The 22,903-nt window shown below is 32.9% G+C and overlaps 2 protein-coding genes across 4 annotated transcripts in view; one reads left to right on the forward strand and one right to left on the reverse strand.

The window, feature by feature from the left end:
• Window positions 1–890: 890 nt before the first annotated feature.
• On the reverse strand, window positions 891–14,164 carry LOC130895447 (trypsin-3-like). 2 transcript variants are annotated; one of them, XM_057802731.1, is made up of 6 exons: window positions 14,070–14,164; window positions 11,898–12,045; window positions 11,121–11,256; window positions 8,559–8,672; window positions 4,719–4,859; window positions 891–1,113 (listed from the first exon to the last, which is right to left on the reverse strand). In XM_057802731.1, the coding sequence occupies exons 1-6, from the start codon at window positions 14,137–14,139 to the stop codon at window positions 967–969; spliced, it is 756 nt and encodes a 251-aa protein (XP_057658714.1). In that variant the 5' UTR covers window positions 14,140–14,164; the 3' UTR covers window positions 891–966. The 2 variants fall into 2 exon arrangements, with proteins under 2 accessions (XP_057658714.1, XP_057658715.1); XM_057802732.1 differs by lacking the exon at window positions 8,559–8,672.
• Window positions 14,165–17,482: 3,318 nt separating this feature from the next.
• LOC130895473 (purine nucleoside phosphorylase-like) overlaps window positions 17,483–22,903 on the forward strand; it is a 320,652-nt gene continuing 315,231 nt past the window's right edge. For both annotated transcript variants that reach the window (XM_057802779.1, XM_057802780.1), the window contains exons 1-3: window positions 17,483–17,823; window positions 19,798–19,895; window positions 22,000–22,248. In XM_057802779.1, coding sequence (XP_057658762.1) covers window positions 17,786–17,823; window positions 19,798–19,895; window positions 22,000–22,248 — 385 coding nt within the window. In that variant the 5' untranslated portion in view covers window positions 17,483–17,785. The remainder of the gene's footprint in view (window positions 17,824–19,797; window positions 19,896–21,999; window positions 22,249–22,903) is intronic.

Genomic DNA, 22,903 nt, shown 5'->3' on the forward strand with positions numbered 1-22,903 from the left:
AAAGAGTCCCTTCACATTTAAACGGAGCGCTCGAAGCCGAATCTTGGTCAATCAGATTCAACTTGATTCTGATTCGTTTGGTGTGAAAGGGCCCTAAGATTGGGTGTGTTTTGTGAATTCAATCAATCAATCAGTTATGATAATAAAACGATTTTAAGCAAGAATAAAACTCTTGGCATGTTTTTTTTATATTCACCTTAATTATCAACATCGCATTTAGTTGTAACTGGGTTTTCTCAGATGGCCACAATTTGTTCATCATAGAAAATACTCTTTACAAGAAACTTCACAAACCACACAGGAAATTACGGTGAAAGCATTCGCCTATCCCACCATTTTTAATTGGGCATCAACTGATTTTCCTCAATTTCTGTATTGATGAAACGATCAAATTCTGGTGGCTACAGATTTGTAGGTGGAGATAGTTCATAGTAGAATTATGTGAGGTCAAAGCCGATCAGACAATTTGGGTTGAATCTTTTGACATCACTAGGAAAACTGTGAAGATTGCCCATTGTTTGGACTTCGATGTGTGCTGGACACTCACCGATGAGACAGTATTCCTCCTTCATACACCAGCACGACGTCGTGAGATGTCCATAGGGTGGAGATGGCATCTTAGATTACTGGGTCCAGTTGAATTGCGCCGAGAGCTGTAATAGCAGTATACCAAGAATGAATTCTGGGCCGAGTGGTGGATTTAATGTTCCTATTCAGTCAATCAAATTCGCTTCGTCGTTGCCCTTGTTGCACGAGTGATCTAGTACCCAAACAAGCTGCACTTTGCTATCACTCACTTCGGCTGGGAAGACAGCAATATGTGGATATTTAATATGGAGGAAGAAAAAAATTATCTGGTCTATTCTTTCTGAATTAATGAATAGATCGTATGGGATGAGAAAATCTATTGAGGAAAATAATGAAAACATAAGCAAAAAATCGAAAAGTTAATAATTCTCACTAATACTACATCCCAGTATGTTCTCTAATCCACGGTCTGAAACGTCGAACATCGGTGTAAACTCCAGGATGACCAGCTTCACCACAGCCGATTCCCCAAGATACTATACCAATTAAGGTAGTGTTTAGCTCAAGAGCACCTCCTGAATCAGCCTGCAACAGTTAAATTGTAAATTATTTGTGAATTTCGATGAACAATAATGCGTGGTATATATGAGGGCAGATCATCCATTTTCTTTATCCATGACACATTTATGACTCAAAAGAGTTGGACCTAATAGGTCGGAACCTATTGAAGGGTGCCTACAGTAGAATCGTTTAAAATATTTGATATGATGCAAGACAACGTGCAATGCAATGCAAGACGCCAAATTTCTTGATCAAAAGCATATACAGATGAAGTTCAGCTGATAGTTCATGCAAGATCTCTCACTGAAAAACGCGTTCCATGGGTTATGTGCACAAAGTGCTTGATAAGTTGGAGAGCAACTATTGTAAGAAGATCGCTTAGAATCTCTTGTCAAATTAAGACTGAAATTAATAAAAATAAACCACTAGTGGACATTGGAATAGACGATATTAATGATTTGGATTATTTTATGGGCTCTTCAAATGCCCCTATTAAAGATTGTGAGGGAGATCTTACTTTGTCACAAATTGAAAGCATTGTCGTAACATTTGGTGCAACACCTACAGTTAGTTGATCTTTCTCGAAGGGTAGAACTCTGTGTATGGTTTTTAATGAAGACCCAAGAGGATGAAAACTTGATCAAAAAGTTAAATTTAATCGAAATAATTCCCATTTTTAGTCTAATGAAAATACACATATTAGTAAAGAACGTTACTTCCTAGATCGTTGGAGTTTCAATGATTTTTGTGTAAAAAAACAATACAGTTTCAGCATCAACATTTTGTGATGAAAATTAAAATGGTGAAAGATGTTTTTGAAGAAGCCATACGACCCGCGTTACATACTAAGAAATAGAGAGGCGGCTAAGTTTGGTAACGTACGTCCCAATAGTTTTGGCACAAAATATTTAACCACATATTTTTGTAATAAGTGTCTTTAATGAAACTTCTCCTTATTTACTTATTAACAAAGTTAATAACTCAAACTAAATGGAGTAGACGGTGCTTTTGAACTAGAAGTCATTTTCTACGAACATCTCTGATTTGGTCTTTAGTCCAGTCATTTAAGGTAGTTCACCTAGGAAAATCGAGATACCCAGCTATTAAGTCGTTTAAACTTGTTCATTTGACATCCCAAAACTCCTCTCAAAACTCACATATAATTCGATGTGAGCAACTTTAAAAATCAGGAGTCAAAAGTCGATAAAATCGATTTTTTACACATTTTTCTCAAATATCTCGTTTCCTATGGGTTTTACGCTATTTATGTTTATTATCAACATTGTAGAGTTTTGAATTTTCTACAACTTTTGTTGTAGCAATTTTTTCGTACGGTGCATCGTTTCTGAGATAGAGGGCGCTCTACACGCGGCTAGAATCCCGTTTTAAATTAACTGGTAGTTCCGATCAATATAATCTCTTATAAAGTTTATAAATTATTGGTAAATATGAATAATTTTCATTTTTTATTAACAATTACATTATATTTAAATATTTTTTTCAGTAATTCTAAAACACTTGTAATTTATTTCTGTCATTGAACAATCACTAAGGGACATACTTTAATTACATTTTAATTGTATTCTCGTTTATGCTAATTACATTTCAAGTAGAAAATTATTTAGCAATAGTGGTTGCAGTTCAAGATGTGGATGCAGGAAAGCGGGGCTGCAGTGTTCTTTAGTTTGTGGACAGTGTAATGGACAAGCTTGTCTTAATACTATACCATATGAAACTGATGATAATGAAGACAGAACTTTTGATCCAGAAATCATGGAAAAATTGGCAACAAATATCATTGAAGACGATAACGACCTTGGAATTTTAGAGCTGCGGGAAGACGACGACGACGAAGAAGAAAAAAATTAAAATTAGAACTCATTGTCCTTATAATTATTTTTTATTTCTTTTTTTTTTAATTTTAACAATCACAAATGTATCGAATTACATTTTTTAATAAACATTAATTACATTTTTATTTCTTTCCTATTATTTTTATTTATTTTCTCTACAATTTTGAGACTAGACGGGCAGGTAGTCTCTATTGAATGAATTTATACTTGATTTAAAATAAATAATTAATCAAAAAACATTCAAATATAATGTAATTGTTGATAATATATTTAGCAATAATTTATAAACTTTATAAGAGATTATTTCGATCGGTACTACCAGTTGATTTCAAACGGGACTCTAACCGCGCGCGCTCAGCCCTCTATCTCAGAAACGATTCACCGTATGAAAATTTTTTTGCAACAAAAGTTGTAGAGAATTTAAAACTATACAATATTTATAATAAATACAAATAGCGTAAAACCCATAGTAAACGAGTTATTTGTAAAAAATCGATTTATTGATATATCTGACTTCATCCAAAGTGGTGAAGTTTTTTGGTGATATCGCTGGTTGTAGCAGCATTTGGCTCGTCGTCGGTCAAGCTGATTTGGCCACGTTTGGTTGCCCAAAATGTTGAGGTTGTACATGATGGTACAGAGTCTAACCCCTTCTTTATTTGAGTAGGTATATTGTCTTTCAAAAACACATAATTAATGACGGCGCGATATTCAATATTTTTCGTTTTCAGAAGCGTCACTAATACGTTTCACTACGATTGTCAGAAAGTAAGCAAATGGCTGAAAATGCATGCAACGTCGGTTACAATTTCAATTTAATACGTAATTAAATATCAAATATTCATATTGTATCAAAATTATTCATAAATATTATTTTCATTTGCAGGATGTTTCTAAATGCACGCGACAAAATTTCGGAGGTGATTGAGTCTTTCCTATAACAAAATTCTTTACGAGATATCACCCTTGAAAGGTGGTGACTAAAATTGAGTTTTAATTTTTTTTCTAAACGTGTGGGCAATCCATAACACGTAGTATTTTAGCTAGAGGTGATTATTTCCAGCATTTATTAGGAATCGTATTATATTTTACATATTTACTGTTTTCCACTTAATTTATTAAAAAAACTATGAATTTTGGTGTTGTTTTTTTTCTCTACAGCTATTGCTTCATAAAATTTCATCTTTAAAAAATTTTGGCATGAAATAAAGTAAGGGTTACTAATTTCACCCCTGAACAGGAACATTGATAAAATACCCGTAATTAGTCCTTGGAGAGTGCACGAAAATTACAGAATTTCAAGTTTCTAGCTTCACTGAAATAAGCAAAATTTGCTAGGGAGTAGGTATGGTAAATACGGTGGGTGTCATCGAATTCTCCCTTTGCAATCTGTTGCCTTTTGCGCTTTTGGTCATGCCGTAAGCATGTATAATTAATCAGTCAGTATGTAGCCTCTTCTATCTCTCTAATCTCGATTCAATGGTCTTCCACAACAATTTGGCGAAGCTTATCAAAATTTCACGATGGTAAATGGAGTCTTCGTATCAAGTGTCTTACTCCTTAGATGATTGTCGAGAAACGAAGCGTCCAAAATAGCCGAAAATTTAGTGAGAATTTCTTAACGCATGCACTGTGTTGATGCAAATACCAATAAGGTCTTCAAAGTGGAGAAAATGGAGAATTCTTTTATAAATTTATAGAAGACCAATCTGATTGAAACATTTATTGATAAAGTTTAAAATTAACGTACGAAACTATAATAAATCGAATTATTACCGTACAAGTGTCTGGGCCTCCATTCACGTATCCTGCACACATCATCCTTTCAGTGACTGGTAATAATGTTGTACACAGATTCCAATCAATAACAGGTATTTCAATTTCCATCAAAATATTTGAAGTTGCGGAAGCGTCCTCCTAAAAATCATTAGTAAATTTGAAACACTCAAATCATTTAAATGCAATCGATAAAATTGATATTTACACTGAGGTCATTGACATTAAACACTAATAGTATAGAGTGTATAGTCTATATACCATAGAGTTAATGTTGCAGATAGAGGGAGCTTGGTAGCTTGTTTGAGTGGACCCGAACAACTGATAGAGAGAGAACGGAGAGGAATAACATGCTTTGATTTTAACAGACAGGGAAGAGAGATAGAGAGTAGTAAAACCATGTTTGTTCTTTATATTATAGTACATGTCGCTCACTCTATTTTTAATATTAACTCTATGACTCGCATTTACAATACTCACACTTATTTGTCTTCAAAGTTATGACATAGGTTACTTTAGGTTCCTTATAATGACCTTCTAAAATAAAATGATTTTGGAAAAAAATCTATTAGGACTAACGTTAACTAAATGGTCATTTTCTATTCACTTTCTTAAAAACGAAATTGATTTCAATCTATGCAAACCTGTGCTTTTTGAATTTCGATTATTAACAAAAAATAGAAACTACTTTCCTATTATTTTTTTTTAAGTATTAATAGATATTTTGAAAAGAATAGAAATCTTTTCTGCTTCTTCTCAAACAATCAAAATTGGTTTCAATTCTTGTAAAAGAACATTGGAAACGTTCTTCGATTCTTTTGGAGTCTTCAACAGCAGCAAAAGAAATACAGAATCGTGTATAGTCGTGGAAAATCGATTGTACGTCAGTCTTTTTGTACGTTTCCCTACATCGGCCCAACTAGCAGTCCACTGTTTATCCTAAGGACTCGTTAACTTCTAGCAGCCATCGTTTTTGAAAATGGTATGGAATTGATGTTATTCAGTTGAAAACCTCTTATACTGATTATCAAAAATAAGTGTGTTGTGTCTTTACGTATCATTGAGTTTTTTATAGGGGCCTAAATATGTAGGAAATTTGAAATGATGCACTCGTACATTAGAGGGAACAACGATGTTTTCATTTTATAAATCAGCAGCAGATATCAAATAATTTAAATTAAAAAATAACATGTACTTAGTGCGGTTCATTAGTTATTAGTCTAAAATAGAAAAAAAGGTCATAAATAACAGAAAATTTTGAAAATATTTCAATATATTCCCTCTTTATCTCCACATACTTTTTAAAACGTCTGAATGATGTTATTCCACTATAAAAATATGATTCACCTTTAGATACAAAATGTCCATACACCGCCTGTTTAATTTCATCGTTGCTATTAAATCTTCTACCTCTTAAGCCGGCCTTTAGGTTTGCGAACGGTTAGAAAAATTTTACACATGACAACAGTCTGTGCGAAGCTGGTGCCAAAAAATCTGACTCCTGACCAAAAACTCTTGCGTCAACGGGTCTGCTCAGATTTCCTTGAAAGGTTAGAAAATGTAAAAAAAATCAGCTTTGAAAAGGATCTGATTTGAGTCGTTGGAAGCGGTGCAGCAAAAAAAGGCAGAGCTCCTAAAGGCCTTCACCAAAGAAGACTTCCAGCACTGCTTCGATCAATGGAAAAAACGTATGACAAAGGGTGTGGCGAAGTAAGGGGATTATATTGAAGGGGAGCATTCGAATTTAAAATAATTTTTATAATAAAACTCTTTTTCGTAACTAGTCTCGTTATTTAATAGCCAGACCTCGTATTTAAAAAAAATAAAAATTACCAGATGACATGATACCTCAAAAAACGTGACACAAACAGAAAATATGCAAACGCTATTACTTATTATACTAAATATACAAAAAAAATTTATTTCACCGTCACAAGACGTCTAATGTTTCTCGTCCACAGCGAAGGAACTTCAAGGTCAATTCTTAATTATTGAAAGTGATGGACATAAGTCAACGTAAAGAACCTCTATTCTGTTTTTGATTTGTACTGGTATTAATCCTTCTTTAGTAAAAAATTTCACAACAGCGCGAAACTCAATTGGAGACATTTTTCAAATCAACTTGACTGAATGGTCGTTCGAGATCTACTAGGTATAATAAAATGGATCCAAGCAGCAAGTTTTAACTTTGTGTTGAGCTTGTTGAGATTTTTTACCATCGCGTGTATATGGGGTTGTTCGGAACGCACTCTATTTACTATTTTAGGCCAAGGAATCATGGACCGAACTACGTCCTTGCTACTCAGACAATATAGCATTGAATACAAGGCCGGATTAAGCTAGTGGCTTGGCTCTGTATTTTTTGAAGTGTTGATACCACAAAACTAACGTATTGATATTATTTTGTGAATTTTTCCGGGTTTCCGAATTCCTTAAGGGGGCCCCGTCATTATTTTAGCCCCGGGCCTTATAAATCTTAATCCGGCCCTGATTGAATATGACATCAGATTAATGGTTAATTTGATAAAAAGTGTATTTTGGCATCAACATTTTTGTATTTTGTGGATCCATATTTTTGAGTGAAATTTTGAAATCATAATTAAAGTGGTTATTGTAAAGAGGTGGCAAGTCGTATTTTATGTAGGATTGTGATAAACTTTTTGTAAATCACACGTTTATAGTCAATTTATCGATAAAGGACCAAAACAATGACCATTGCATGATCATCATATTATTATTATCATACTTCTGTGAGATTGTTTGTATTTGTCAGTTGGTAATTGTCTTAAACATGCCTGACACGGATACAGCTGATGAAGTTGTTGACATTAGCCATAAGAAAACAACTAAAAAGCTTTATTCTAACGCTAGCGTGAAACAAATGATTGTGAATATTTATAAAAATGAAATGCAAGAAAATGAAGACAAGACTGTTGATGACGTTATTTCCAAAACGGCAAATATTTCTGGAATATTCTTCCTCAATTGTCTACCGAATCGTTTGTGAGTACAGAGCTAATCATTCAGTGGCCGACCACAGAGAAAGAAAATTAACAATTCAACCGATGATTTCGACAGGAGCCCCATCAGAAGAATTGTGCACAATTTTTCTTTCAAAATTTGCTACCAACAATGGATAAAGTTCTGAGGATTTTGAAAGATCAAAATTTTATAATTTATTAAAAGAAATGGGATTCCAATACAAAAAACGAGGAAGGAACAGTTTATTATTAGAAACAGCAGAGATAATTGAAAAGAAAATAGAAAAATTTACTACCTGGATAAACGCTAGACATAATAAGGATAAGGTTTGGTTGGACTCTTCCATAGAATTTTCAAGGCAAAAATTCTTGGATGGACTTTCTACCACTGGATCAAAAAACCCATTAGGTAGATAATATTCCAAAAAACTATTTCACAAGCTTTCATTTAGTGTCGTCATGTGTGTAATCAAATCTAAATTTATTTTGATTGATATCTACTTATAACACTATATCTTCTCTTCTTATTTGATCAAAGGCTATCTCCAAAACTATAAAAAATAAATGAATTTCCTTATTTTTATTTATAATTTCCCACTCAATTATCTAATTCTAAATATGTTATTTGATCTTTTTGACCTTACTTCTAAATATATTTTTTTACTTTTCCCTGTTATACTGACTTCATTGAGCCCTATCTTGGGACCTATTCAGTTTGTGCCCACTGAGACATTTGCTCAGGATGCTAAAAGGAAATTACTTTTCTCATAGGCGTGTTGCAAGGTCCAATTTGATCATTTGAAAGATCTAATTAAGTTACTGTTACTATTAGTGGTAAAGAAATAAATGAGATAGTTACCGATGTTACACCCCATCCCGAAGTTATCACTAGTGTACCATCAGGCACTTCAACAATCTCCTCTGGAAGTAAAATGGGTTGAATCTTCTCCGAATATGTCAAATTTTCAGATAACTTGAAAATAAACACAGAAAATTAGTTATTTCTTTAAAACTCACTCATAATCCTAAGTAAAACTAACTGTTTAACTACACAAAGATCAAGAGTGAATCCATAATTAGAATGGTTAACTAGTAGATATAAAGAGATTGGATCTTTTTAAAAATAATACCAGTTAATACCATCTAGCAAATGAGAAAATTCCATATGAAATTCGACAGTAAGTGCTAACGAAAGACTTGGCCTGTAAACGTATCACTTTCATATACCAGAGCTGATTCCTTTGCTCCACCATCAACCACTTTATAAATCTCCTACCATTTTAAATGCGTCTCGAAAGAAATATTGCCCAACCTTTGCACACCACCAATTTAACACACTTCATTAACCAAAGAAAATCGCTTAAGCTGGTTATTGCTGATGACCCAATCTGGAGAATATGGCTGATGCTTAACTAACTCGAGGACTGCATGTATTGCGGCTGTTGCAATCATAAAGTCTACAAGATGTGCTATTGCGCACCAGCCGGGAAGCAGCCAATGAGAATTCGCTCCCAAAACGACGCGCCAATTTGGTTGCGAATTCTCATTGGCCCTCGAGAGATGCGCAGAACGAGTGAAAATGAAAACGAGTTGAAAAAGAAAAAAATGTCCACCACTAGAGGGCGTAGAGATAATATTACTAACAATGAGAACAAATCGTTTAATAAACCATGTAACAAGCTAGAACAATCAAATTAAGTATCATATGAGATGAAATACCTTCTTGTGTTTAAACGAAAATGTAGCTTCAACTCTTTTATTCGGATGACTACTTACGTGTTGATTTTAAAACCATGCAATAGTTAACTAAAAAATTCTAGACACAGAAGTCATAGCGGCAATTACTCCAAAATGACTTGCACACAGTAGAGGAATGGACAAACACCTGGAAAATGAAGCTCAATGAAACAAAATGTAGTGTCCTACACATTGGTTCAAACAATATCAGAAGAGCTTAGACATTAAAAGGTGTGGATTATTATTACAGTTGATCAGCAATGTGATCTTGGAGTTATAGTGACCAAGACCAAGTACATATTAACCAAATAATCAAGAAAGCTGGGATGATAAGGCTTCTTTTCAAAACGTATACAAGGCCAAAGCTTGAATTTGCGCATTCAGAGGGGATTCCATATTTTGCAAAGGATATTGAGCTTTTAGAACGAGTTCAGCGAATGGTTACTAAAATACCACCCCCGCTGAAAGATTTATGCTATAAAGAACGCTTAAGAATATTTGCCCTACCCACTCTCAGAGAACGTTGCTTCAGAGGAGACTTAATAGAAACTTATAAAATTCTTGCGCATATCTACACTTGCGACTTGGACATTTTCCATGTGAATACAAAACAGCAGTTAAGAGGGTATTCAAGAAAACTATCTAAGGAAAGAAACTGCAAGTTGCCCCGAAAGAACTTTTTGACAAATCGTATACAAATATTTTCAAAAACAGATTTGATGCTGGACACTCGGCTACAAACAATCAAATTGTGCACTACTTTTAGTAGACTAAGTGTCAGCAGTATTCTGGAAAACTTTTATTTTTAAATTTAGCTTCATCGGTTTTTTTAACTGCCTACTATTGTCAAACAATAATAATGATAAAAAAATTGATGATTTCCATTCCGAGTCCGTTCAGGCGTTCTACCCAACCGATTTGCTTAATTTTTTTTTTCAATGAAAGGTAATGATGCACAGATCAGCCATCAACCATTGAATTTCATCTAATTTTCACCATTCTCAAGTTATACTCAAATGCGATTTCTCCCTGTACATTACTTATGGGAGTTTTTCACATACACACGTTCTGTCCTCAATATCTTAGGTTCTATTCAATATAGAAACTTCATTTTGGTTTAAGAACACTCGCTGAAACACCTTCTTTCTTTTGAGTTTTTGAACACTTAAATCGGTTGAGTTGGAGAGGAGCTAGGCGCGAACATTCAATGTGGAGTTATGGATTTTTGTAGGTTTTTGGCAATTTTTCTACATTCAAAGACCTATATCTCAGGTTCTAATATAGCTACAGAATTCGTTTTGATTTAATAACACTCGCTGAAACACCTTCTTTCTTTTGAGTTTTTGAACACTTAAATCGGTTGAGTTGGAGAGGAGCTAGGCGCGAACATTCAATGTGGAGTTATGGATTTTTGTAGGTTTTTGGCAATTTTTCTACATTCAAAGACCTATATCTCAGGTTCTAATATAGCTACAGAATTTGTTTTTATTTAATAACACACGCTGAAATATCCTCTTTCTTTTGAGTCTTTGAACACTCAAATCGGTTGAGTTGGAGAGGAGCTAGGCGCGTACATTCAATGTGGAGTTATGGATTTTTGGCAATGACAAAAGTTTTGAATTGAGGATAATTAAAAAAGAATAACATTACTTTAGAGCAGAATAATAAAATGCATTCATCTTACTTTCATAATTGCTATGTCACTGTCTATGGTAGCAGAATCGTAATCTTCATGAATTATAATGCTCATCACTCTCACAGATGCTTCCGCTTCACTTAGATCAGTAAATCCACTAACAATTGTTAGCCCACTAGAGATTCTGAAAAATATGGACTCGTATTATTAGTTAAACTGTAGTTGAGTAAATTATGACGATCATTTTTCGTTACTAAGTTGGCGATATTTATATTGAATACACTGTTTACACCAACAGTCACAATTACACTGTCTGACGCGCGTTTCGATAACCAACTTATCATCTTCAGAGACTGAAGTTAAACTAAAATCTAATAACTTGATTTACCTGTTTTATACTAAATTTTCCTACCAATAAACCTTCTCTGTTTTTGGACGCAACTGTTCCATTACTGGTGCTACGAAACTCAAACAGTACTCTGTATTTGTGTGGCTATTTCAACTTAGGATGCAATAATTTCTAGTATTCGATTATTTAGGAGTGGACAAATCACAATAACTTAAAAATATCTTTGACTCGACTTCAAAATACACAATGAGCTGACGAATGATAAGCAAATTTGGACATGCACAGAAACGACATCAGTTTTCGGTCCACTAATATAATAAAATCGATTTTATGAGGCCCCAATAACTAACTAAAATGTTTAAAACGTATTTTTAGAAATAAAAATCTCACCAACTCACTCAGACACTTAGATGTATTCTGCAGCTTGGTAGTCGTGGTAAGTCTTGTATTACAAATTAGATTTCTTTTGTACTTACTCATCGAAACAATGTGCAGCAGTAATAATTGTATCCTCATTGATTATGGACCCTCCACAAAGATGATTACTCAAAAATTGGATGGATACCATCCACGGATGTTTTTCGATAGTGGTTTCATTGCCTCCAATAATTTTTAAGTTCTCAGCTACAAATAGAAAATAGTTACAGCTCGAGGATGAATCAAAATATTAAAGCATTTGCGTTTATTCAGTACTGCGCGGAAAATATGAGAAATACCAGAATCTGCTGGTGGTAAGATAAATAAATAAATTACTTTTTGATCTTTATTATTATTATTATTTGTTTGATGTTTTGCCTGATTTTCCCACAGTCTACGTAATGCAAAACATCTTTCTGAAACTACTCCTCGACTGAGTCAACGAACTTCGGTGAAATAAGGGACATCAGAAAACTTTTCATACAAATCTTGTAAAAATTGCCTGAACTGTCGGTGATTTAGTCCTCTGCTCCTTATAAAATTTACAATTTTAATTATAGGTTGCATGTGATGGTCCATTTTGAAATGTATGGATGTCAATGATTCCTGATGAATTATACAGTGAAATCCCGTAAAATTTTCTGATGTTTTCCGTTTTAATTTAGTTACAACGCCCGAATGTTTGCCAGCCACGGCAGGAGCGCCATCCGTAGTTGTGCTGCTAAGTATATTCCAATCGATCGACAACTTTCAACATACAGTCTTTAATAAAATCACCATCAGTGAAAGGTTTTGATCTTTTCGCGATTTCTTTTCTTCTTCGCAATAATAAAACTTGATTTCAGGGCATCTTCGCTCTCTGTATTAACTTTAGTAAACATTAGTAATAAACAGTAAAGATTTAACGTCGTGAAGAAACGAAAGATTGCATATCTTGGCCATAAATATCAATTCCTTCAGCTGATAGTCGAGGGCAAGATTGAAGGTAAGAGAGGATTGAGACGGAAGAGGATGTCATGGGTGCGATCCATACCGCTAGAGATAGAGAAGCCATGAAAAATGTGGTCGCGAACGTCCATTAATGGATAAGCATTAAAAGAAGAAGAAGAAGTAAAGATTGTTGACCTTGAAGCTTAGAATTTAAAGATAACGATGTGTCGATCTTTATTTTTTCAGTGTAACAATCAAATTTTGACTTATGATTCGTATCATGCCGTCTCTTCAAATTAAATTCCATACAAACATCAACTGTTCGATTACAAATCAAACACAGTGGTTTGCCTTTCCAATCTATGTAAAAATATGCAATTTCCCATGTAGACTGAAAAACTCTGCACTCACTATTAACTTTACTTTACTCTACAATTATGGAACTCGCCACAACAAGTATGGATATCGCACGCGCTTGACACAAACAAATACGCAATCCTATCGCTTCGATTACTCGACTCAACTGACTACTAGTCTAGACTCGAAGCGCGTGGAAGATTCTGTCGTTCTCGACAAAAATAATAGGATATTTCCGCTTGCTGCTAAGAGATGGCGATACTGTATTTTTCTCTCGCTTGTCTAGGCACGCGGTGCTTTGGAAATTACTTATAAACATCCGCAGACTTGAGAGTACGAGTAATTAAAACGAATGAAGTCTAAAAGCTCTTAAAAACATGACACTTGCGATCGCGGGCCTTTTTAATACGACCCAGGGGCCGAAAGCGGCCCGCGGGCCGTATCTTTGACATGACTGCCGTGGAGTTTACTTTATTTTCCCTTTCTATTGTCATACTCATTTCATTTTTCTTCTATTTATATCAATTAAGTTACATATTTTGCATCCAAGTCCCTATCTCTTTGCCATTTTTATTTTTTCATCTATTTCTATTGAGAAATCTAATTTATTACACATTCTTGTTTAACACTAATCTTTGTGGTAAATTCTCTCAATTATTTGCTAGTATTTTGCATAACTTTTATCATTACTTCTACTAAAAAAAATTGAAATATCGCTATGAAAATGTTCATAAAAGTTTCAGTTCTTTTTTTAAATAGGAAACCACATTTTCTGGACGTGATTAAAAGCGAATTTCCAGAGTACAATGTTTTCTGTCAAACGATGACGCCTCAGCCAAGAATTCACATTGTCGTGTGAAAATATATTACTACCAATTACCCACAGATGTTTTATTATTTCTTAAAATTTTATATTCAGGAAAATTATATTTATATATACTCACCTGAAGTGAAGTATGGTAAATTTAAAACTATGATGATTGGAACTAGCACAACACAATATGTTGATAGCATCGCTGTGAACGGGTTCGTTGTAATATACCAGAAGATTCACTGATAGATATCTAAGTTTTTGAACGATAAGCTATCTTACAAGTATAGATATTTATTAATTTATTATAAACAATTTCTTGTCATTGGTACTACTGATAAACATACGTTTATATAAATTTCTCAATTTTTTACTTCTTAGACCTTTTTTATATGGATTTGTTGATCAGTTATCTTTATTTTAGGTCTCCTTCAATTGAAACTTGGTTTAAAAACAGATAGTTTCAGACGTTTCGACCTATTGCGGTCATTAACAAAATATTTTGTATTTTTAGAAGTTTACACGTTTGCTTAACAAAAGACCATTTCAAAAATCTAGTATGTCTCGAAAACTGTTCAAAAAATTTATTTTTCTGTAGAGTACAATGTCTTTTAGGTGACAAGTTGAATAAAAGTTGTTCAGAATCAACATATAAGCCCCTTTATAAAATTTTTCAAACAGTTGTCAGCTACTCGTATAATATTCATTCTAATAAAGACTTCATAGTTGGCTCAACATTAAATATTATTAATTGAATAATAGCAAGTAAAAAACCTCAGAATCATCGTTAGATTTCACCAATACTCCTTCTATATCTTGGCATTTTCAATAAGTGTTCTTGATAAACTATTTTACCCCTTCTCATATAAAAATAGTGTGTTATCCACGAGTGTATAATCACTGTATTAATACTAATACATAAAAGAAGCGGATAAGTTTTTCAGAAACTGAAAGCGATCGTAAAGAAACGTTTGGCATATTGTACAGGGTCTTTCACGACGAGCTGAATCGATAAGATTATGAGTTATACCGAAAGTGGACCCAAACTTCATTATTTTAAACAAAATGCTACGGTTTTTATTAAATATTTGGAATCTACGCGAAATTTCAATATAACTTTATATAAAGCATCGTATGCCAAGGTCCTTGATTATTTCACATTTTCGAAATTTTTGGACACATGCAACCCTCCACTAAAGAAATTATATTTCTAAGTTTAAGTGAGGTAGGTCTAATATTTTTGGGATTTTGGGATTCGGACAAATAATAACGCTTACAGCTCTTAAAAAATGTGAAAATCTTGACAACAATTTATATAGGGTGTTCAGAAAATGGTGCCGAATTTCGCTATCTAAAAACTTCGAAAACTTAATTTTTTCAAATGGCTACCCCCATTTTTCTCTTTACCATTGGATTCTACGCTTCAAATTGAGGGGATTTCGTTAATAAATTCATATATCTCAAATTAAGTTTTTGTAGAAACTAGAAAAAACTGAAATTTTCATGGTTTTTAATTGTCAGTTGTCTGGAGCGACCAATAATGAGGTTTGGGTCCACTTTCGGTATAACCGGAAGTTTCAGAAAACTGAAATTGTTTTAGCTGAAACGAGCATTTCAGAAAACCCTTGCAAGCAAATTTTCAGAACACTAGTGGCAGTACTTTCCCATATACCTATCGAATCAGCTCGTCGTGAAGGACCCTGTACCTGTATCAGTTTCATAATAAACTTTTGTATATTTCTTCTATTATAACGAATGCTCCCTATTGTGAGAAATCTCTTGATTAAACGATAAGCAGTACTTTTGTTCATTGCTGGTTACCTTTCACTGAACATCACTTTTTGTTGTTTCGTCGGTTCCATAACACTAAATTACATAAATTGTTTCCTCTAATGTTAATATTGTGTAACGTTTTTCGTATTTATTTATACTCTTTCTATTCGTGGGGTGAATTGATAAACATTGTCTTCTACGTTTTTAATTTATTTACTTGAATAATTTCTGCGATTACTTCCACTAATTCGTTCTTTTCACCACGACTATTTATGTAAAACTAACTTGCTGCACTACATAAACTTATTTATATGCCACACATATAATTCCACAAAGTACTAGAACAAAAAGAAACACAAGAAATAAATAAATAGACTTTCCTAGAAATTATTTAAAAGAAATAATAAAAAGTTCATCCGCCATTTATAAGAAAACAAATCAAAGGTGCTGCGCGAATTCCCGGAATTTTAAAATTCCGTTGTAGCTGGACAGGGCCGGCTTAAGGAACAGTTCAGATCTGATAAAATAGTATTTGAAAGATCATTTTTACATATTAATATTGTCATTAATAGAATTTTGTTTTTTCATGGTTTGATTTGTGAAATAAAAATATAAAAAAATTATTATTGGCCGTTAATTTTAAGTTTAGTATAAGGAACCAAGTGTCTATTAACCAACTTGGCTTAAAACCAGCAGTCACCACGGTATTTTTTATCTTTCTATCCCTTTTTTCTATTGATAATAGGTTAAAGTAAGAGCCGAAATGTCGATAATTTTTGTGCTTAACCCTGACCGCAAAAGTCATTCTCAGAATTCACTACTCTTATTACTAATGCATAAATTAACCTTGTTAATAAGAATGCAGTTATTTAAAATGGAACTTTATATTAAATTCGTTTGAACTAGAACATTATTATCTGCACTTTGGTAAATATAGGAGTGATTGCCCAGAAACGTACGAGAGGCACGAAGTTAAAATGAGAAAGTATGCGCTCGGTGAATTAGTACGGCAAATAATCAAAGTACTAAGTTCTGTACCCCTGAGTAAAATCTATATTCTATCTCGATATCCAGTAAAAACAAAGAACGTAGGTACCTACTTACCTTAACTATCTAACAAACACAATAGAACTGACAATAGTAGTAAAGTATACCTGCTTGTGGGACCGTACTAATCCCTACTACCATCATCTAGTAACGCGTCAGCGTGGCTATTTCCACTTCATTCCTGTATTTGCCAAAGTGTACCTACTTTGTGACACAAACATCATCTAAGTTTGCTCATCTGGTACCCAGTTAGTACGTCTTAGTAATAGTGATAACTTTTATTACTATTTACATATAAAGCTAAAACGAATGGCTGTACAGGAGATTCCTGATTACGTTATTTTTTAGTTCATTTGTAATGGCAAATAAAACACTAAACTTTCTTCTTATTCACCTTTACTACATCATTAAACTATAAACCAATAAGTAGTGGACTGTATTTACTGTTTAACTAAATTGAACATCGAAACTAAAACATTTATACACTCTTGCTAATTGACATCAACCAAAATACATAAAATATAAATATTATTATAATATAGTATAGCGCAATAATAATCACAAGCACACTACCAAGGCCAAAAAGCAAGTGTTACATTTCTTTTTCTATTTATCAGCTTACGGCCCAGCGTTGGCCGACTAGACAAAAAAAAAGGTCTAAAAATAGAAACCACAATACGGCTTGTTGCCACCATATCTGGTAATATCTCTATGGTTGCCACGGTAACAAAATTCAGTATATACGGCGAACAGATTCATAACACGAAAGAAATATACACATATACGAGGTGCGTTCACAACAATTGCCAAGAGATTTGTTGTTATTGACAGACTGTTCTGAAAAATGTCAAGATTCAATATGGAAAATGACAATTATATTTTAAAAACAAGATTGGTATCTCAAAATCAAAATGTGAAGTGACAGGAGCGTCAATTTTTTATTAAAATTAATTCTAAAATTTTTAGTTTAAGTGTCTATTTAATTTTATGAGGTAAATTCTGATATTTATAATTACATCTTTACCGAACATGTCTGGACCTGATGTTCCTGATGCTAATATAAACGGGTGAGTTTTTATTTATACTTATTAGTACAAAGTGAGTCACAGAGAACAGTACTTACCATAAATGTAGCATTATTCATTGGACTCAATATTTGTTTCCAGGTTGCACATTTGTATTCATTTAGAATCATTTTTTTTACTTAGTTTAAAATCAATTTCAGGTGGTAGTTTGAAAAGTCACGAAACTTTTCACAATAAATCTTCTATCTCTACTGAAAATGAAAATGTACTTGTAGCAGCTCTCTATGACTTATTTTTGTTAAAGTATCAGCCCTAAAATTGCAGGAAATTGTTTTTGTTATTATTTTGACAATTTCTCCTTATTGTTGTTTATAAAAAAAAATCATATTTGTTATTTCAACAGTCTTGAAATTTTAACAGAAGGTATAAAATATATAATTCACAAAGCCAAAACGAAATTCCATCACCAACAATCTACCAGAGCGAGAAACGCCGCAATTTAACAGTATTTGGCTTAATTAGACCAAAATAAATCGAATATGAAGAATGAAATTTTTTGATATCTCGCTTCGTTTTCGAGATATCGATTATAAAGTTATAATCAAACGTTAATTCAAAATTCGCTTTATTGAACAACAGATGGCGTTCAATACTTCGTTTCAAATGAATATTTTGTCACTTCAAAGTCAATATGAATCTCGTAATTCAATAAACAAAAGATTTTTTATTTAATTTTTATATTATTTATCTTGATACTTCAAAATTATATTGAAAAAAAACAGATTTTTATAACAAAATGAGCCATTTTTGATAACTTTCATCACTCCGTGATGAATATAAATTAACATACGATAAATAAATGGATAATTAGATGTTTTTCATAAAGAATTGTCGGTTGTTTTTCATTATTTATAAAATATTTAATGATTTGAAGATTCAATTAGTAATTTAATGTAAAAATATCCTCTGTCGAGCAAAAAGTACGTTGTGAATGCTTTCAAAAGTTATTTATTTCGTTTGTTTTATAATTGAAAAGCCAGACTACTGTAGTATTTCACAATTATCCTGAAAAAGTTCTCTAGCAATTATTTTTGCATCATTTATCCTATTTTTAACGACAAAATCAACCGAATAAGAAAAATTACTGTAAAAAATCGTTCCAAATCTACCCGCTCCGAATTTATCTGCCCCCAATCTACCCTCTCCAAACTCACCCGTTCCTCGCGGCCTGTGGCTTTTGGGCAGACCAGGCTCGAGGGGCGAAGCCCCCCATAAGAAAAAAAATAATAATTGTGGCTGTAAAAAATTCACGATTTTTTAACTTTTTCACTCAAAGTGCACCACGAAAAGGTTAGGTTAAGTTAGATTAGGTTAGGTTAGGTTGATATATACAAATATTGAATTAAAATAAATTCAAGTATCGATAGATCGAAAACGAAGCGAGATATCGAAAAAATTTATTCTTCATTTTCGACTTATTTTGGATTGATATACGAAATGGCATAGTCAAATCCAGGCGCCACGGAAATCGCACTCGTGACGAACAATATATGCAATTTGAGATTTGAGATTAATTTTATTATACTAATTGAAAAATGAATAAGTTAGGTACCACATCACGAAACCTCATTTGAATTGTCTATACACAAATTTGTAGACAGTATTTTCCAAAATATTTTTTGCAATTTTTTAGTATAAGAAATTTATTCTGATAGCAAAATTGACGCATGAGTAAAACTGAATTGCACTCCAAAATTATTCGTGAACGACTATTGAGTTGTTGAATCGTTTGCGACACTCCAAACCGTTAGAAGATTCCTTCTTTTTGTTTATACCTGTGTTGGGAACTGCAAAATTTAAATCAAAGGATGGAGAAAACAGTCAGTCCATGAAAATTTGCTAAGAACCAAAGTTCTATTTTTTGGAGATTTTTTCTCTCGCTTTTATTGCTGGATAATGCCTATCGATTCCATGCAGTTTTTTTTTAATATTGACAGAATTTTATTCATTTTATAGATACAGTTACGATGATTTAATGGCCATAGTAAATTTTCTACAATCAAAATTAGTATCCTTAAAACCTAAAGTGGCCATTATCTGTGGATCAGGTTTAGGTAAGTATCAAATTAGATTATCTTAATGGATAAAACTGTTGGATATATTTATTTTATTTTCTTTTTGAGGTAAATTATTGGAAGTGGGTCATCATAAAATCGTGATACTAACATTTCCAATACTTATTTGTTTTTGACAAACAAAGTATCAACACTTTTTCGTCCAATAAAAATCCAAAAACCATAAATTTTTACCATTTGTGTCCGCAATTTTGACTTTTTCGAGAATATCTATTGTTTCTTCGGAAAGTACAAACAAAAACAAACAATTTGAGCAAAAATCAATTGAATAGTAAACCAATGATCAAAACAACTGCAACAAAACATTGATAGACTAAAACATCAAAATTTTTTTTACTCGTACTAAATTATGTTATAAACTAGAGCATAGTGGCCCAGACGTTTGCAAAATTCGTTAATTCGTATTTTTTTAAATGTCCTGGAGGTGTTCCTGATTATAAAAGTGTAAGATGACTCTTGATGTTATCGTTTAAACAACGAAAAACCGAATAAAGCTAAAAAAAATGCATTTTTTGCAATGAATTATTCTTTTTTATATTTTTCACAATATTTCGAATGAAAAAATCTTGCACCTATTATCGTATCTTCAACCCATTAATTGTTATGAATTTTTTAAAATTCAAAATCTTAATTTTCCTGAATTAAAAAATTGAAATGTTGTAGTTTTTAATTTTTTATCAATTATTTCAACTATCTTAAGCAAATTAACCTAAATAGATTTATAGGAAAAGATGGGAGGACTGTTGATGAAGCACGTAAAATAGTATTCCAAAGTATTCCGCGCCTAGCTCCTCTCCAACTCAACCGATTTAAGTGTTCAAAAACTCAAAAGAAAGAAGGTGTTTCATCGAGCGTTTTTGTACCAAAAAGAACTCTGTAGCTATATTAGAACCTGAGATATAGATCTTTGAATGTAGAAAAATTGCCAAAAACCTACGAAAATCCATTACTCCACATTGAATGTCCGCGCCTAGCTCCTCTCCAACACAACCGATTTAAGTGTTCAAAAACTCAAAAGAAAGAAGGTGTTTCATCGAGCGTTTTTGTACTAAAACGAACTCTGTAGCTATATTAGAACCTGAGATATAGATCTTTGAATGTAGAAAAATTGCCAAAAACCTACAAAAATCCATTACTCCATATTGAATATCCGCGCCTAGCTCCTGTCCAATTCAACCGATTTAAGTGTTCAAAAACTCAAAAGAAAGAAGGTGTTTCATCGAGCGTTTTTGTACCAAAAAGAACTCTGTAGCTATATTAGAACCTGAGATATAGATATTTGAATGTAGAAAAATTGCCAAAAACCTACAAAAATCCATTACTCCACATTGAATGTCCGCGCCTAGCTCCTCTCCAACACAACCGATTTAAGTGTTCAAAAACTCAAAAGAAAGAAGGTGTTTCATCGAGCGTTTTTGTACTAAAACGAACTCTGTAGCTATATTAGAACCTGAGATATAGATCTTTGAATGTAGAAAAATTGCCAAAAACCTACAAAAATCCATTACTCCACATTGAATGTGCGCGCCTAGCTCTTCTCCAACTCAACCGATTTAAGTGTTCAAAAACTCAGAAGAAAGAAGGTGTTTCAACGAGTGTTAATAAATCAAAACGAACTCTGTAGCTATATTAGAACCTGAGATATAGATCTTTGAATGTAGAAAAATTGCCAAAAACCTACAAAAATCCATTACTCCATATTGAATATCCGCGCCTAGCTCCTGTCCAATTCAACCGATTTAAGTGTTCAAAGACTCAAAAGAAAGAAGGTGTTTCATCAAGCGTTTTTGTACTAAAACGAACTCTGTAGCTATATTAGAACCTGAGATATAGATCTTTGAATGTAGAAAAATTGCCAAAAACCTACAAAAACCCATAACTCCACATTGAATGTCCGCGCCTAGCTCCTCTCCAACACAACCGATTTGAGTGTTCAAAAACTCAAAAGAAAGAGGGTGTTTCAGCGAGTGTTCTTGAACCAAAACGAACTCTCTTTCTTAAATAATAATTCCTCAATTAAACCGTTATTTTCTATACAGAGTTTTACATTGTTTTTATTAGTAAAAAAATAATAATTTTGTAGGATCCATAACAGATATTATTGAAAATCAAATTTCGCTTCCTTACGAAGAAATTCCCAACTTTCCAGTTAGTACAGTCGCTGGTCATGGAGGATGTTTGGTATTCGGAATATTATCAAATGTTCCCGTCATGTGCTTGAAAGGAAGGTTCCACTTTTATGAAGGGTATCCATTATGGAAATGTTGTATGCCGATAAGGATAATGAAATTGTTGGGCTGTTCGCATCTAATAGTAACAAATGCAGCTGGAGGTAAGCAAAAAATATATGACAAGAAGTCACGAAATATTTCTTTGAATACCACTATTTAAACGACTGCTCTAAAATTATTAATTCATCACCTCCAATACTTTGTTTCATGAAATTTCTTTATGAGTTAAATGATACACACCGATAAGATCAACCGACATGGGCGGTTTGACCAGAAAATTGAAAAAACCAATGAAAACCGAGATGGATAAATGTAAAGGGGAAATAAGAAAGGGAACTTCTTAAATGAGCCTCGTATGCTTACAATGGAAAAAACATTTATTGCCACCTACCCTTCCAACTGTTTGTGAGGACAGTCAATTAGTAGTTCAAAAAAATTATAGTAGAAAAAAGCGTCGGGAATCGGAAGGGCGGGATGAGTTTTTAAGGGTAAAAACCGGTTTATCTCGATTTCAGGTTAAACTACAAATTCTATGAAAAAAGTTGTTGGTAATAGAAAGATCTACATCTTTTGTATTAAGACTTCCAATATATTTGGAACATAAAAAAAGAAGTTAAAAATGAGAACCAAAATCCAGGTTATTTCAAATTTTCGCAAGAATTTTGAGGTTATATGAAAAAAGTCTCAATACAAAAGTTGTAGATCTTTTCATTACCTACAACTTTACACTTAAAAACTCAACCCTTCACCTTCCCA

This window comes from Diorhabda carinulata, chromosome 6 (genome assembly GCF_026250575.1).
Source record: "Diorhabda carinulata isolate Delta chromosome 6, icDioCari1.1, whole genome shotgun sequence".
Classification (NCBI taxonomy): Eukaryota; Metazoa; Arthropoda; class Insecta; order Coleoptera; family Chrysomelidae; genus Diorhabda; species Diorhabda carinulata.